Source organism: Seriola aureovittata, chromosome 5 (assembly GCF_021018895.1).
Source record: "Seriola aureovittata isolate HTS-2021-v1 ecotype China chromosome 5, ASM2101889v1, whole genome shotgun sequence".
Lineage (NCBI taxonomy): Eukaryota > Metazoa > Chordata > Actinopteri > Carangiformes > Carangidae > Seriola > Seriola aureovittata.
In genome coordinates this window covers 15743514-15760971 of record NC_079368.1, presented here as the reverse complement: position 1 = coordinate 15760971, position 17458 = coordinate 15743514, and the positions used below count along the sequence as shown (strand labels likewise).

The following is a 17458-nucleotide window of genomic DNA, read 5'->3' as shown; positions in this document are numbered from 1 at the left end:
CCCTTATCCATACCTCTCTCTGGGTGGGCTTTTCCTGGGAGTTTAGGTTGACCTTTCAACTTCACTTTGACCTTCGACCTTGTTGCTGTAGGCTCCTGCACTTAGGCCACAATAGCACCTGCCACTCACCAACTTTCCATCCTCTCTCCTCTGCATCCCATCCTCCCATCACCACCCTTCTCTTCTCTTTCCCCCCCCCCCCCCCCTCTCTTTTGTCAGTCACATACCAAGGTTATATAGACTAGTCTAGGGTCTCACACACTCTCTACATTTAATGGAAAGAGATGTAAGAAGGGGGATAGAGTGCAATAGTCACATTAAACTGTGAGAAATGTGAATTCTAATGTCCATGGTACTCATTCAGTATGGCACTGTGCTCTCAAATAAATAGTTCAAAACAACTCAAATAATGTGAGAAGAGTGTGTCGGGTTTGATTATCTCAGGTTCAGACATTCTCACACAGAGGTGAACACATGTTTGCATGTCTTCTTTTAATTTATTCATTCACTACATTTCTTCAGTCTTCTGTCCCAAACATGATTCACAGCCATGTATTTCATCGGTGCCCAGGTCAATATTATGAAGTATAATTATGGAGGGATGTTGTCTGGATAAAAGGATTTATTTCTTTGTTCCGGTGATCAATGACCCACCTGGTCTGGCCCACCTGGTCTGGCCCATATTAAAAAAAAAAGTGTGGTATAAACCCAGTAAATTACTTCATAAGACATATATATGGTTATATATTGCCATCTGGCGGTGACTGATGAGATTGCATAGAGGACATAGTTTTTACTATTTTCACATACATGTTCATTTACACCTTTTCAGGTGGAGAAGAACTACTGGTAATCTGTTCCTGAACACATTACCTGTGTTCAAACAAGCTACATTATTATACTGTACAATGATCAGAGAAACTTCTGCATTTTGAAGCAAATGAACAAAAACATTGTCCAACTACAAACAATTCATTGTTGTTTTCAACACTTTATATTATAGGAGATTTTATTGCACAAAATTAACAGAACCATCTTTCTCCCTTTATGTACCTTCAAACATCCTGCAGATAAATCAGATATTACACCATGAACATGCGTAATATCTTTGTATAATTGGGAATGTACATGATGTACTCACAACTCTGAATAGGGATGAACTATATATTCTATCACAATAACCAAAGACCAACTATTCAATAACCAAATTCAAAGGAAGTGATGCCCCCAGACATTACTTTAACCCCCCCCCCCCCCCCACCCCCCACTCCAACACACACACACACACACACACTCACTTGCATTACTTCTTTCAAAATGGCAAATGGAGCTGCGACAATCCAAAAAATGGGGTGACATCATGGTTTAACTTCAAAAACATACCATTGTCTTTCCACTTCTATTCACCCTTGTTCTGCATGAATGCATATTTGTCCCATCTTAATGAATGGGATGGTCACTGTAGGAATTAATTCCTGTACAAATGCATCTCATTAAAACCATTTAACTGTTTTTCTCCTTCTGTATTTAAACTGAAAACTTGTGCTGTGCTGTCATTGTGCAATATTATTTATTAAATAAAAATTTTTGTTTTAGGTTTTTATTAATAGCATTATAGAATATATATTTTTTGGGAAAGGAATGTATCCTATGATGGACTCAGTGTAATCAGAGAGCCACCTGTGTCTCACTCAAGCTGGGCCACCATATGGCCAACTGGCTTAAATGACTTTTACAGGGAACACAGTTATAGCATCCAGATTACAAAAGAAATGTTAATTTCAAGTACAGGGAACTAATCTTTTTTAGAAAATAAGATGTTTGCTCAATTTCTTGCAACTTCATTGTACCTCACACAAGTATTTGAAATAACTTTTCCCATGGATTCTCAGGGAAGAACTCATTCAGTTGAGGTGTGAAGATACAAATTAAATAGCCGAATTACCATCCTATTTGCTTGCATTGATTGTGTCCACAGTCAAAAGGTCATGACAACCCCACGATTAGAATAGCGTCGGAACAAAACTGTGGCTACTACAATCGAACACAGTCAGCACATCTACTTTCAGACATGAACCAATAGGAAAGGGGCAATCAATGCAACTCTCTCAATATACAACCACTTGGAACCTCAGTTATTTGATGGTCATTATCACAATCAATGAGAGCAAATGCAAGGAAGCGCCTGTCCACTGCAGCCTGTTAACCTTAAGTTTCTGCTAGTGATTACTATCCTGTTTAGTAATTATATTGTAATGTATACCAAAATATGTTTGGCTGAGATTACTATGAAGAATTGAAGTGTATCACCTGTCATGCCTCTATCTGAAAAATGTACAACTAGGGTGTATTGTATATGCTTCCCATATCAGTTTGCAAGAACATAGTTTCCAATGTAACCATACACACACAAAGCAGGATAAAATATTGTTTACATATTTCATGTTACCAGGGTTGTTTGTTTCAAACTAGTCTCAAAGGATGAGTGAATGTGAAAATAGCAGTCACCTTTCATATAATGGACAGACTTTGCTGTGTCTGTAAGATTAATTGCCATTTCTGACACTCCACAATTAAATCAGAAAGCTTAAGTTTGAACTTCCATGAAGGCCAAGAAAAATATGTGCACACACAAATACAAAAAGACTCAGACAACTCAAGAATTCCAACTGCTCAGAATTTTTATTTCACGGGAAATGAGGGTTAAAATTAAATTAAAATATAAAATTTAGATGGACAGGTCCGTCTTTAAAGGGGAGGTGTTGACACAAGGAGAGTAGGCAGCCCTCCAGAAGAACAGAGAGTGAGAGGCAGGAGGGGAAAGACAGAAAGCTACAAAATGAAGTTTGGGGGATGAGCCGGTCATTCAGGATGTATAAAAAAAAAAGAGAAAAAGAAAAAAAAAAAAGAAAAAAAGAGGAGACAGATGCAGTTAGTTATTATAAACCCCACCCCCATCTGAAATGTCCTCATATGCAATCAGTGCTATAGCTCTCTCCTTTTCCTTTTTCTGGTTTCTTCCAGGAAGTTTTTGATCAATTATCTTCTTCACTCGCTCTCTCACCATCAACTCATTCTGTCTTAATGTAACATCTTTTCCTGCAGTTTTGAAAAAAGTAAACAAAAAGTCCTTCAAAAATAAAATGCAGCAACCACATTTCATGTTCTACTATTACATATACAGTATATATATATAAATACATACATAAATATCTTACATGTACAACCAATTTTGAAAAGGGGGGGAAGAGAGAACCCAAAAGACTTATGAGGACTTGTGGAGGTGGGGGGAGCAGGGCAAAGAGGCCCAAGGTTGCTCATTGTGAGGGTAGTGTGTCTTTCGGTTTTGCTTTTTTTGTTTTAGCTTTACACACTCACACACACACGCACCCGCACACACACGCGCACACATACACACACAGCCTTTTGGGGGAGGAGGGAGTGGGAAGCATTCCTCAGTTGGCCCAGTAGGGAGAGCTGCCGTAGCTGGACTTGCTGCCTTGGGTTTTCTGCTGCATGCTGCTGGACTGACTGCGCTGTCCAGGACCACCCTGCGGAGAACAAGAAGTCAATTTTGTTAATCATGTTTAAGATCAAGTAAGTACTCGATCTTAAAACAACTTTATTTAATTTCGAATTTCTATGACGTTTAATTGCCATTTCCAACTACGGAACGTTTCCAGGAACCTTATGGGTGACTAATCTTCACTACCACATCGACCGCAGGAACCTACAGAGCCAGTTTTGGTCCCTGGGGTGTGGTTCCTGCTCCTGACAATTATCTCTCAAGTTAGTACTTTGATGGCCAAGGAATAATACAACCTTCATTCGTATGCAAGCAATGACTGCAAGGAGTGTTTGTCAGCACAGAAAATGATCAAATAGGGCCAAAATTTCAACTTACACACTGGCCAAAATTGGAACACAGCATAGAAGCAAAGAAACAAAACTTAATTTCTACATGATTTTCCCATTTGTTGCAATTACCAAATAAGGTTGTATATTAAAACAAAAAAAAAAGTAAATCAAAAAGATCACCTGACATTTTGTGTACAAATAACTCTAACAACACAGTTTTTAATCTATTATAGGTCTACTGCAAAATCATCAGATTTCTTAAGAAGGGGTTGAAATGCAAGAACAAATGCACCACACAGACTTTTAGTTTCCGAGTTGTTGTTAGTTCTTGGGGCCAAATGTCTCTGGGACAATTTGGTCAAAAAGATATATATCGTTATATATAGTTACTTAATTCTTCAGGCATGCAGACTGGTGCACAATAATAGCGTGATTTGCTCGGTCATCAAATTCAGCTAACCATAACACCTGGGATGCGTGTGTAATAAAATGGGCAACATCACAAATAACGAACCAAATTTACAAAACACGTTGAATGGCGCAAACCCATTTTGTGAGACCAAGGGTAGGATGTGATGTGTGAATAGAGACTTCAGTTTACCTGTCCGTCCTGTGTGAGGTGATGGTGCAGCAGCTGGGAGTGGGGTTGTTGGTGCGGTGGCAGGATGTGCAGGAAGGGAGCAGGGGCATAGCCAGGGGCACCCCCAGGGTTCAGGGGCCCCGTTCCCCCGAGTGCTGAAGGTAGGCTGAAGGGAGGCGGTGTCCCTGTGTGGAAGCCCTGCTTGTCAAATGACTGTGGAGAACCAAGAGAAGACAATAGATTAAATCTAGTACATGCATATACAGTAGGTTTATAAATAAATCACATGCAAATCATGCACATTTCAAAATCTCTTGCCTATGCAAACATGTTGGGTTACTCAAGAGGATGTGCTGTTGATGTGTACACCATTTTAATTAAGAAAATTAATTGCAGGAAAGGCCACTCAAGTGTGATTTTAAATCTATCGTCTTGCAAGCAGAAACATGAAGCCTTGACTGAAACACAGACATGACAGAACATGGCAAGTCTCTCACCTGTGTTTTGCTGTAGATTGAACCTCCCATGTCAGGTACTCCTCCACTGGTACCTGATCCTGACAGTCCTGGTGCTGAGAGGGGAATGGAGAGAGGGAGAAGGGAGGAGATAAAGAAAAAGATTGGAATTTTAAAGGAAGGGAGGAAAGCAATAAAGGGAGAAAAGAAAATGATAAAGAAGAGGGGAAAATCAAGGGGTTAATGGGGAAGAAGAACAATTGTGTCACTTCACTGCTGATGAGTGAATATTAAGCACTGGGTGATCATTTCCGCTGTTAGTAGGAGGGGGGGCCGGCCAATAGGAAGAAGCATATTTAGTGAGGAGGCGCAAAGGCATGTTTCTCACTTATTTTCACTTTTTGGCATGTATCCATTTATGTGCACATCAAAGTGCAGTCACACACGTGCATATACACACCTTTCTCCAGAACACTCTTGACTGTAGAATCATCTGCAATTGTGAGTACATCCGTTTTTCCCCAAAGGAAAACGCCCACTGACTTTCTGTGTGTTAGATTGTGCGCACATGTGTTGTGTATGTACCTTTCCCTGGGCCGCTGCCCGCTGACTTGGCCTGTGACTGGGCAGAGCCTCCGTACCCTCCCTTACTGTACTCCCCAGCGTGGGCTTGAGACAGGTCATCAAAGGCTGAAGGAGGTGGAGGAGGGAGTACAGAAGAAGAAAGGAGGCAGAGCGAGCAGTGGAGAGGGAGGGGGTAGGAAGAGAAAGATGAGGAACAGATGAGGTGAAGAAAAGAAAAGGAAGTGGAAAGAGGATGGGAAGAGAGGAGGGCATGGGAGAGAGAGGCAGTAAGGTAAACCTGACTAAAATGGCAGCTGTGTCTATGTTGAGCCATGTCCAACTTCAGCAGGGGGTTCGAGCTATGCATGCAGCACAAGCAAAAAAACACAGGCCCAACTCCACACGCACATGCAGCATTTCGTGTATATGTATTAAGGGTTCGAAGTTGTTTCTCTTTTGCCTCCCTCTAAACTCATCAAAACTAATTTCTACCAAGGGTTCTGTACGCACACCCCGTCTGTCTCCCAATACCTGTACTTGTAAAATGCAACTGTACCAAACTGTAGTTGTACATGAGACACCAAAAACTGTTTGAAAGTAATAGTGTTGTAAGACAAGACAATAACTTGACTACCAGCAAAACACATTTGACAGAATTAACTGGCTAGATAACCCACTATATCTAGTCTGTCAAAGTTGATCAAGTTACCTTTTCAACTACTTTTCATGCCAAGTTGTGACAGATTGTGGTACTGTGATAGTTTGTTTGGCAGAAACTAAAATAAACCTGTGTTGTCTCAGTTCAAATAGACACAGGCTCAAGGCATTTAAATCAATTCAAAAGTTGAACTAAAACTGCTAGATTTAACCTTCACATGAAAATTCTTTACAATCACTTGACTCTGGAAAAAAATGTGGTGTTAGTCATCTAAAAACAAAAATTCAATCAAAGCAGTGACAGTGACAGCCCTCTTGTTTAATACTCGTCTTACCTGTGCCATATGCATGCTGTCCGTAACTGGGCTGATGCTGTTGGTGATACTGATTTGAGGGGTTGGCCAGGCCCATTGTAGGTTGTTTAGCCGAAGCAGGAGGCACAAAGACGGTGGGGCCATACTGGAAGGCTGAAGGAACCCCAGGCACACCAGCATAGTATGGCAGACCTGGAAGTTGGTCAGTTATACAGTCAACTGCAAAGAACACAAATTGCTATGCAAATGTTTAAAAATGTTTTCTAAGCAATGATGCTGAGAAGACCTTTTTTTTTTTAACGGGTAGTGTTGCAATAATATCCATTTTCTCATTTGTTTAATTTAAAATAATAGTTTTCCAAATAAAACGTGGGCTTTATTGACAGAAACTCTATTCTCTTTTTAGCTTCAAGTGCTCTGACAAATTTCACCTCCTTATCAACATTTTAGTAACATAAAAAATAACAGGCAAAGGTGATCAATAAAGCTGGAATTTGCATGACGTGTCAAGTGCATTGATGAGTTAATGAGAAATGAATTTAGACAACATCCTCATCATTAACATAATTTAGTTTTTCCTTACCAGTGTAACCGTAGCCAGGGGGCAGAGGGGGGTTTAGGAAGGCCTGGTTCTGTGTCTGCTGACCCTGGCTCTGTCCTGTGCCCTGGCCCTGTGTCCCTGCCTGTGGTGCCTGCTGGGGCTGCGACTGGACTCCAGCTGTAGACAGGCTGGTTGGTGGAGCTGGAGACGAAGAGTCATTCCTACCAAACTTTGTTGCCTCACCTGGACAGACAACAATGGTAAAAAAGATTGAAGTTGAAAAAATACATTGCCAGTTAGCTAAAATGAGTTGATAAAGAAGCCACTGAATTAAGGAGACCGCTATACATGAAAAGTGGTGTGAACAGACACTTATTTTGTTGTAAAAAGATCAGAGTCAGTTGACAGTCTATCTTGAAACACAATGTAAGATCAGTAGACATAATGTCAGAAACTCCAGTTGAATATAATTTAATTTACCAGAATATGGATTATTGGCCAGGCCATCTCTTCCAGGCATAGCAGCTGTAGTACCAGGGAATGTTACACCATAATAGTCCTGGGTAAAAAACAAAACAACTAATAATTAAAATGACAAGAACAGTGCTCTACGTTTGTTGATACTGCCATGCAATTGACGAGTGGATAAAAATTGTGAGTCATTACTTTACTAAAAGGTAGCAGAAATATAATCTACAGGAAAACATGAGAACCAATTGCCAATAAAAATATACTAGAACCAAAAGTAATATCCAGCAGGGTACATGACAGAACATAACAGACTCACCATAGGAAGGCGAGACTGCAGCATTTGCAAGTCCTCATATCCATAGATCTGCTGTTGAGATAAAAATAATCAAGGGAATAACAGATGATTATTTAGTATGATGTTGGAGTCACTATTAAGCTTCAATTTTAGTTTTATTCTCTACCAATGTTAAGTCCTACTCAGATTTAATCAGTGTCTCAGTGCGTTTCTTAGATATCATGTTTGATCAGAACCTACTAAAACACAGTCATCATCAACACTGAAAAGCTCTATAGAGTAAGGATTTAGGACTGGAAAATGGAGGGTTGATGGAGGTTACTAAACAACTCTGTGCAGGTTAGTCACTTGAGGTGGAGACCAACAACCATCCATTTTTAGTGATACAACCCTTCTCTCTGTGTGTCTCTCTCAAAAAAAACAAAAACACAGGGACTAGCTAGTACACAGATAAGCAAATAAATAATTAGGAAAGTGTATAGTTACCGGGTAAGCAGGGAGCAAGCCACCAGGGCCCATGATGTACTGGTTTGCCAGGAGAGGCGGCACTCCTTGGGCCAAGTTGGGAGGAGCTTTACCTGGGAAGGAGAAGAACCTGACTTAAGTGAGTGAGAATAACTCTTTGATTGGTGATGTGTTATACTGTAATGTATATTTGGATAGATTAGTGCAGACTTAGTTGGGTGTCAAAATAGCCTGTACATATTTACTGTGAATGCACAAAAAGAAGAATTGTATTTGAAGACGATATGCAGTTCAATTTAAAAGAACCTTTTGTACATTTGTACCTGTGTCACAGTGATGTTATATATGTTTGTACTATGAACCTACCAGAGGTGGTGGTGAGCAGGGGTGCTGTGCGGCTGCCTGAAATTGAGAGTGAGGTGTTTGTGCCGTTAGGAGTTAGTCCTGGTGCTCCAGATGGGTGAAGACCATTGGTGGTTGAGCTGCTGACAGCCAGGGGGGCTGAAGGACTGGGATTAACAACTTGGCTGGACGATGATGATGAAAAGGCATGCAGGTTGCCACTGCTGCTGTCCTCATTACTTATCTGATCACACAGGACAAGAGAGGGTGAGTTATAGGAGAACTAGCAACTGTTTTTTTGTAGATCAAAGTATGGATGTCTTTATAAGAAAAAAAATTCTTCAAAGCCTCAGAGCTTTGTGGAAAAGAAAATCCAGCATTCAAATGACCCAGTTGAAAAACAACTGTCCAATGTCTTATTAAAACAACAGAAGGATGTTACAAGAACTTGTGTGTGCACACGCACTTACCGTCAGGGAGGAACTCGTGGCGAGGGCCGATCCAGACGAGTGAGTACTGTTCACATGACTAGAAACAGAGGAAATAATGAGTGATTGAGTGATTCTTTCACCCTGCTTAAATCTGATGAAGCCTCAAAAGCACATCACCCTGGAACCGTGGACATGAGGGTGGGAGATTCAGTGAAAGATATTTCCACATTACAATATTAAGATATGTGCTTGTAACCATCATTATCTCCAGACAAAAAGAAGGCTTGTGAAAAGAAATCAGTGTGCAATATAAAATATCACAGTGTATCTGAACCATCCCTTACCTGCTGAGTGAGGGAATGGGTGTTGAGTGGGAAGGTGTGACTGCAGGGGAAGGGATGTGGTGACCTGGGCCACTGTCACTCGTCATAACAGGAGACTCCGTCTTCACTGTCCTAGATGATGACGATGCTGGTTTAAAAAGAAAAATGAGATTAATGTCGGTGTAAATATTCAATTTGATGTCACAAACTGTGGTGGGAGGAATACAAAGATGAAACTTAATAAATGTAAACAAACACACAGAGTAGGTCCTGGTCTTCATCAAACCAACTTTCACTGAGAGCACTCTTTCCACTTCCTACAAGATGCATTCAACAATCAATATTCACTATATTAGATTTAATTGGCCACTCCAGTGCAGTTCTCTACAACTGATAATACTGAGTACTTACTGTCCTGTGTGCTCTGTGTCTTCATCCCACTGTAGCCATTCTATGAGAAGAAGAAATGTTCAAAGTCTTAGTTTTGTCATTCAGCTTTTTGTGAGGTATTTTGGTGACACAAAATCTTTAAGAAATAACTGAAGAAAGCAGTTGTCTACATCTTTCTTTTGTTATTTAGGACCCTTATACAAACAGAGAGAAAAGATTTATCCTCACTGTGAGAGGTCCACCAGCAGCGGATGTGACATCTTTGCTCTGAGAGAAGCCAAGATGCGGTGGCAGAGACCTTGGGCCACTGTTCTCCACACGGTTGGCTGGGGTAGGGGCTGCAGAAGAGGGTGGAGCGGCTGCACTGGGAAGACCCATGGAGGGAGAGGGCGTGGCACTGGGTAAGCCCAAAGATGGTGAGGGGAAGCTGGGATCTGACACAGCTGAGGGTAAGCTGCTCATGTGGTCACTATTCAGAAGAACATGAGAAAGGTAGATGGGGAAAGACACATAAATACACATATATGACACATGCCGTTTCTAACAGTAACTGAGCTAAAATGACTACACTCTTTAAACCCTTTAAGCTAATTGACAAATTTTGTCCCTATGTCAGCAGTCTTTGCTCTGCTTTTTACAATGGCCCCATCTTAAATGGCTGCCAAGATCTCATGCTGAAGAAAAAAACAACAACAGATGCACAAAATTATAAATGACAGATTCCTCACATAAACTGTCAAACCTGTGACTCAAACATCAACTTAAAAACAACTTTCACACACACCTCACAGATCCTGGCTTAGAGAACAGGCTGCTCTGTGGCTGCTGTGTGGGAACAGCAGTAGGGGCAGACATGGGTGCTGGAGCTACTGGAGCTGGAGCCTGAGCAGGGGCTTGTTCCCTGGTCAGCTCCATCTGTGCCATGTCTACTGTTGAACTACCAGCCTCAGACCCAAAGTCAAGAGCTCCAAACTGAACATTCAGGCCAGATATATCTGCTGAGCCCGGCATCTCCACTGCTGACGACGGGATCTGAAGTAGACAAAGAGGCAAATATATTTATTCAATTTGATCATTTTGAATTTGTTTGTGTAAAATGCTTAAATTATGGAAAACAAGCTCTTAAAATGTGTGCAGGTAAGTCAAAAAAGAACATAGATAATAATGGCTAATAGCCACGTTGGGTCAAAACAGTCCTGTCAATTTCTACTTGTGGCATTGTATAAACTGCCACGACTTAACTGACAAGCAGGTTCTGGTAGCAAACATGTACGGGATGAAAAAATGAAAAAGGTGTATTTGCACCCTCTGTCTTTGTTGACAATATATTATCCCTGGTTATGAGAGGTGAAGTCATTGGAGTGGAGTTTGCATCTTGCGGAAACTACTTTTTCAGTCTGTGTCCTACCACATTACCAGTACTGGCTTGTCTTGTCAAACATCTAACAGCAGAGAACTTATTATTCATTATTGTCTTGTGTGTCATTTTGCTCTTTTGATTTCCAGGAAGGTTATGATATTTTTTTTTTCTGAAAGGGTTCAGACATAAGACCTTACCTTTGAGGGAGGCGGTACTCTGCGTCTCTGTGTCTTTAGCTGCCGCTGAGGTGGTTCTGTGATTGGAGGCTCCATGCCTGGCAGCTTCACCCCTGGAGAAGCTCCATCTCTTACAGGAGGGACGGAGGACTCATGACCTAAAGGAGATTAGGGTGGCAGGTCCATTCAAAACACAGAGCTATTTGTCAGCGCGAGACATAATGAAGATCACGATACTGCCATGATGTTGCATCACAGATACTGTTGGAGTGGTCTCACTACTCATTTCTTTATCAAAGAAAGCAATACCTTCTATAACTATGTTGTGTGCTGAAAATTGAAAATAACTTCCATTTGTGGTTACAGTTCACAAACAAAGCAGTGAGATATTACTATCTATTTGTTCTCATATCTGTTGTTCTGGTTCTTTAACAGCTCAGTGGGTCATGTACCACCATTGTCTGGTGCTGATATTCTTATCCAACTAATCCAGTAATTTTCAATATTATGAGAAGAATTAGCTAAATTGCAGCAGTTATGTTATATGATATGCTGTGCAGACTTTCACAGCTGTAATGGCATAATATGATCCTGTTCTGCAGTCCTACCTGGTGGTGTTGGGACCTGTGGTGCATGTGACAGGCCCAGAGACTCTGTGGTGGAAAGGATGGTAGACTGTTGTTGCCTCTGAGCCAACTGGCTGAGCACTGCTGATGGCTCTGGCTGAAGCTTCATCTCCACTGAAGAGAATGGAGATAAATGTAAGTAAAAAAAAAAGTAAGTATTGTTCAACATGGTACCTCTTGCGTTACTGTTGTCGACCACGGTTACTTAAAATTTAATTGTCATGTCTTACATTTGTGTGTAGGATTTCTTATTTACTTTGAGATGAACTTACAATGTTGGGCAGTAATAGGGCCATTCTCCACTCGCTGAGCCTTGATGTCTACAGAAGGAGAGGAGGCAGGAGCAGGACTTTGCATTGGAGGCGGCCCTGCATCTTTGGAAACACTACTGCTGCTGGTGGCAGTGGATAACGTCTGACTGGCTCTTTGACCAAGCCGAGGCCCGTTGAGCTGTTCTGATGTCCTGATGTCAGAGGCAGGTGTCGGCTTAGGTGCATTCAGAGAGCCAAAACCAGAACCCAGGACTGAAGACTAAGAGGATGAGAAGAAAAACACAAACTGTGTGAACAGTGTGTATGAGCATGACATATGTAAGTGTTTGTTGTTGCTTGCAAAATATTTGTGTGTGTATGCATCGCTGTCTGTACCAGTGCAGCATGCGCGTAGGTGGTACTAGCAGAGGCGGCATGGGCATAGCTGTTGGCTGTGGCGTGTGCGTAGCTGTGTGTTGCAGTGCGTCCATTGTGGTGGGAATTGGTAAACACCAGGCTTTGGCCCAAATCCTCTGCTGAGGGGCCATCAACTATCACCCCCAAGTCAGAGTCCATGGAACCTCCTACAGCCACTCCAGCCTTAGGCAGTAGGCTAGCCAGGTCCACACTGAGGAGAAGCAGCAGACAAGAGAACAGGAGGAGTGGGAGAGTAAAGAGTGGGAGAAATGAGAGGTTTGAGGAGGAGGATCAACAAAGAGGAGATAACCACACATTAAATAAAATGTCACTCTACAAAATAAACCCTGTTTTCTGTAGTGTTCTGAATTGACTGTACTTCAGGCAGGAGGGCTTACTTGTGTCCAGGTGTGACGTGGTTTGCTGGAGCAGAAGAGGCAGTGAATACTTTGGTCTCAGACAACTGTAAGAACAGGACAGGAAGTACAAATACAGCCATCCGTTAGATTACTTAATTAACACTAGAAATCAGGCAGGCCAGATTTAGAGCAATGCAAGTAAAAAACTTTGTGCAAATCCCTTTCAGATCATAAAAAAGTACTGTCATACATCCTCATTCCAGTCCTCTGAATTCCAGTCTTCCAGATTGCCTCCCCATGTTCCTAAAAAAACAAAAAACAAAACAGTTCACAAACACACTAATGATATGCTCTCAGCTACAACCCCTTGAATCCATTGTGTAGATTCATTTGTTTATTTCTGCTTGAATTCTGCTTATATTTGGGAGTAAGTAGTAGTAGTAACCTAAAATTGGAATGGAATTTTCTTACCAGTTCCCTCAGCAGGCTCATTGCCGTCCCCTTCCCATGTCTCCTGGCGAGCTCCAGAGTTTGCCGTGTAGTCAGCTGGATTGAAGGTGCTGAAAGATGTAGACAGTGGAAAGAAGAGAAACCAGGAAAGGTGGAGACGTGGAGGGAAGATGAGCAATCAAAGGAAACTAAAGAGGACTAAGTAACTAATTAAACATGAAACAGGAAAAAGTGTTAATTTTTTTTTTTAAAGGAAGAGATTCAGAAACATAGTTCTTTTCCACACATTTGTTTTTAAGATATGTGCTTGTAATCACCATCACCACCTCCTCATTCTAATTCAGACTTACACTAAACACACATTCTTACCCCATTCCCTGGGAGGAGAACCGGTTGCCAGCAGCTGCTCTTCCTCTACCGCGAGCCCCTGCCCCTGAGGACACAAACAAAACAACCAGATGACCTCTGGCTGACTGGTCTTTTCAGCCTCAACTCCTCATTAAACATTTTTTAAACTAAGGTATCAAACTCCCACACACCATCAGCAATACGTTTACTGAGAAAGCAACATTTCAGATATTGACCCTCGTCATTCATTAGAAAATAATCTAATCGTTTTTGTTTAAAACTATACCTGCATACATGTGTCCAAGTTTCTTTTCTATTGTGTCTTTACACCTGATTTTTTTCCTATGATGTGGAATTGCTTTAGAACTGTACTCAATGAGTAAACAAGTAATTAGTGCACAGTCATAACTGTTAACAAAACCTTCTTCCTACCTTCTCCAATCTTGTAATCTATCAACAACACCCCCCCCCAAACACACACACACACACTCAAGCAGCTGCAGGGACTAAGCACATTCCGCACATGTTCACTGCGGCAATACTCTAAATGCCTGCAGACACAAATAGATATGTTTCCAGCTACATCACCAAAACATGCATAATAACGTCTGAGCCAATTCCCAATCTGAAGATCATAAATAACAAAAAAAAACAATATTAGAATTTGCCTAAATATATGGACATGTTTGTGTAGATGGTGGACTGTAAGGTGACCTTAAGTAGATATCCAAAAATGTAAGACGTCCGTTAGGCTAAATATATATATATACTCAAATCTTGCCTGTTTGGTTGGTCAAGCAGACAAACTTTGTGTTTATTTTCAAAATGCCCACTTAGTTTTCTATCTTGCAATCTTTGAAATCTCTTTAGATTACAAGTGCTTTTTGGAAATTTTCTGTTACTGTTAAAGCTACCACTTTTTGGAGTTATTGCTAACAAGATGGCAATGTATCTCATAGAACTTAAAGATGTCATTTTCTGTATTGCTCACCTCTGCCCCGTCCCCTGCGTCCACGGTCGCCCCCTCTCTCTCCAGGAGCCACCTCAAATCCATTCTCCTCTAACCGACCTAGAATCCAACAAGAATCATAGAGACATGGGAATTAAGACATTAAAAACGTACATACTATTAATACTGACCTGGCAAAAAGACCTGAGCTTTTTCAAATTAAACTATCAATGTCAAGGATACAGCAAACACAGAACAGACTCGCAAGAAACATACATCCACAGAATCGAGAATCTTCATCCCTTAGACAAAACTAACATCTTTTGTCCCTTTCTTACCTTCACGCCCTCGGCTGATGCCTCTGCCCCTCCTGTTCGAGCCCCCACGTCCACGACTGGCCTCCCTCTCTCCTCCTTTTTTCTCCCTGCTCTCCTTTATCTCTGAGGGTCCTCCCTCTTTCCCAAGGTTCCGCTTCTTCCCCACAGTCTCCCAGGAGTTCTGAGAGACATTGACAACAAAATGACTCAGTAAAACACACCTATATTGGGGTTTAAATTTGGCATGGTTCATGGTGTTTTAGTCCCTGCAAAAACCTAGGACTTGCCATATGTGTATGCAAGCACACTGTGTATAAATGAATATGGTTTGTGCATTTGTATATAGACTCTTACTGTGTCAGAGTTGCTCTCCAGCAGAAAATTGATGGCTCTGTTTACATCTTCATTGCAATCATGGAGGGCTACCATGCACTCATCTTGAGTCTTCCCAGTTACTTCAATCAGCTGTGAGCATGCAAAACAGAAAAAATACAGCATTAAGTTAGATCAACACATGACACAATAATGGTTCCAATGTCCAAGCCTTCAAGGACAATAAGATGGTGATCCAGAAAATGAATTTGTCTAAATGTGTGTTTGCACAAACACATTACCTGTTTGACCTTGTCTTCAAAGTCAGCATCATTTTTGTCGTAGATCATTTGGGCTAAACGAATCTGTTCTGCTGTGGCCTGGCAAACAAACAGTTCCATAAGAAACAATACAACATGGTAGCTAGGTTCATTTTCAGTGAAAGACGGTGAAGGTAGAATGTTGCGATCTAAACTCCTTTTAAAGTGTGAAATTAAATGTTACATTCATTATACATTTTACTTTCAATAGGTATGATAACTCTATAATGGTGAAAACCCACCTGTATCTGTTTCTGTGGCTGTGTATTTTGTGTGGTTGTGGGCAGCGTTCTGTCCCGAGTTCCCCGGGCTTGATTGCTGACCACTGAAGTCATCATATACAGTATATACAAAACAATGTATGTACAAAATAGAAAAATCTGGAGGAAAGAGAAGGGGGACAGAGGCAATATCAAATAACAGCCACCTGTGAGATGGTTACATTGCATCACAGTCCAATGCCAGTACAGTATACTGAATATAAGCAGACCGTGGCTCACTGTTGTCAACTATACCATGTAAGACTATAACCCCATCTGTTGCCCCCCACCTTCCTGGTTAAATTTAGCCAGCCAAGAGGGGACTGTCTGGGTGTCAATTTACAACCCTCCCTCAGTCTCCCACACAAAAACACCGCGAATATCCACCAGCATCTGTTATAGGTAGTATGAATTTGAATTTTTTTTCACCCATCAACGACACCGGGATAGCGTCAGCCAGTTGAAATTTGATTTCAAGTAATATGTGACCACAAAAGGAGCTTTTATGCGATGCTAAATAACGTGTACGGAAATCGAAAGCAAACACCTGCGCTGGTTATATTACACACAATAACTGGTTGTTATTAAATTATACTACCAACTGACAATTTATCAGCATGATAACAAAACAAACGCAATCCACTGGCTGTGATCATTACTATTGTCTGGCAATGGTATGTTAGCCGGCAGCAAGACACTTAATATCGATTGCATCATGTAGCTACTGTTTTCAGTGTTTTTCCGTCTCCTGAATTATACTGTAAACGGTGACTGAATAATAATCTTATTTTGGTGAACGTTATAAGAAGCTCAAACGGAAACACGAGCCGTGTTGGCTAACGTTCACATTAGCTTTAGGTCAACTAGCTCACGTTAGCTTTAGCCTAGCTAATCGCTCGTCTTTGTTCTGTGTGCTATTCCTACCGTTAAAAAGCAGTTATTCTACTGACCAGATATTTGCAATGTAGCCGCACAAATAGTTAACCTGGTCGCCACCGTGACCACTGTCGGTAAAGCCCCACGAATACAAGAACGGAAAATAAACAAATGCGACGTGTGGAGATGTACCTTTTTGTGTAAACTAAAAGAAAAGCTAACGTTAGTCATTTAACCCGAGTGGCAGATTTAGCTACCATTAGCAGCATGCTAACTTAACCGAAAGGAAAATGAGAACACGCTGTTAACATTTCCAACGGTCGGCGTCCAATATTTTAGTACTGTGACTACAATGTGAGTGTGTGGGTACAAAAAATGTCGAAAAACGCGTGGCCCCTCAATGCTACGACAGATATCAGCGGCATGCTAACTGACCCGGCATGTGAACGGCCCGTTCGCATACAATGCAGCGCTACAGTCCGGATACAACGCTGGTAAGCTAGCAAGTTAGTTAGTTAGCTAACCACCGAACAGGACGAACGGTGTCTCTGATTCGACCGATCGGTTTCCTTAAAGTTATTAAAAAATCATACGATAAGACGACTTGGTGGTTCATACCGGCTTTAAACAATATTAGCTCCACATTTTTGTTCTTTCTTTTACCTGCTAACACGCTTCGCTCAGCCAGCAGCAGCAGATGCTGTCACGTGACCCACCGCGCCGTTGTTCAACGTTGTAAGGCTGACACCGC

The 17458-nt window shown here is 41.4% G+C and overlaps 1 protein-coding gene across 3 annotated transcripts; it reads right to left on the bottom strand.

The window, feature by feature from the left end:
- Window positions 1–2663: 2663 nt before the first annotated feature.
- Window positions 2664–17437, bottom strand: LOC130169803 (ubiquitin-associated protein 2-like). 3 transcript variants are annotated; one of them, XM_056376785.1, is made up of 30 exons: window positions 17371–17437; window positions 15814–15951; window positions 15554–15631; window positions 15294–15404; window positions 14961–15120; window positions 14665–14742; window positions 13695–13758; window positions 13347–13435; window positions 13126–13178; window positions 12915–12979; window positions 12496–12727; window positions 12121–12379; window positions 11831–11962; window positions 11244–11380; window positions 10471–10718; window positions 9915–10155; window positions 9708–9747; window positions 9318–9444; window positions 9013–9070; window positions 8567–8786; window positions 8222–8313; window positions 7757–7807; window positions 7450–7528; window positions 7012–7212; window positions 6450–6620; window positions 5479–5583; window positions 5354–5386; window positions 4936–5009; window positions 4460–4651; window positions 2664–3551 (listed from the first exon to the last, which is right to left on the bottom strand). In XM_056376785.1, exons 2-30 carry the CDS (start codon window positions 15907–15909, stop codon window positions 3456–3458), a joined length of 3582 nt encoding a protein of 1193 aa, XP_056232760.1. In that variant the 5' UTR covers window positions 15910–15951; window positions 17371–17437; the 3' UTR covers window positions 2664–3455. The 3 variants fall into 3 exon arrangements, with proteins under 3 accessions (XP_056232760.1, XP_056232761.1, XP_056232762.1); XM_056376786.1 differs by lacking the exon at window positions 5354–5386; XM_056376787.1 differs by lacking the exons at window positions 5354–5386; window positions 5479–5583.
- Window positions 17438–17458: the final 21 nt, after the last annotated feature.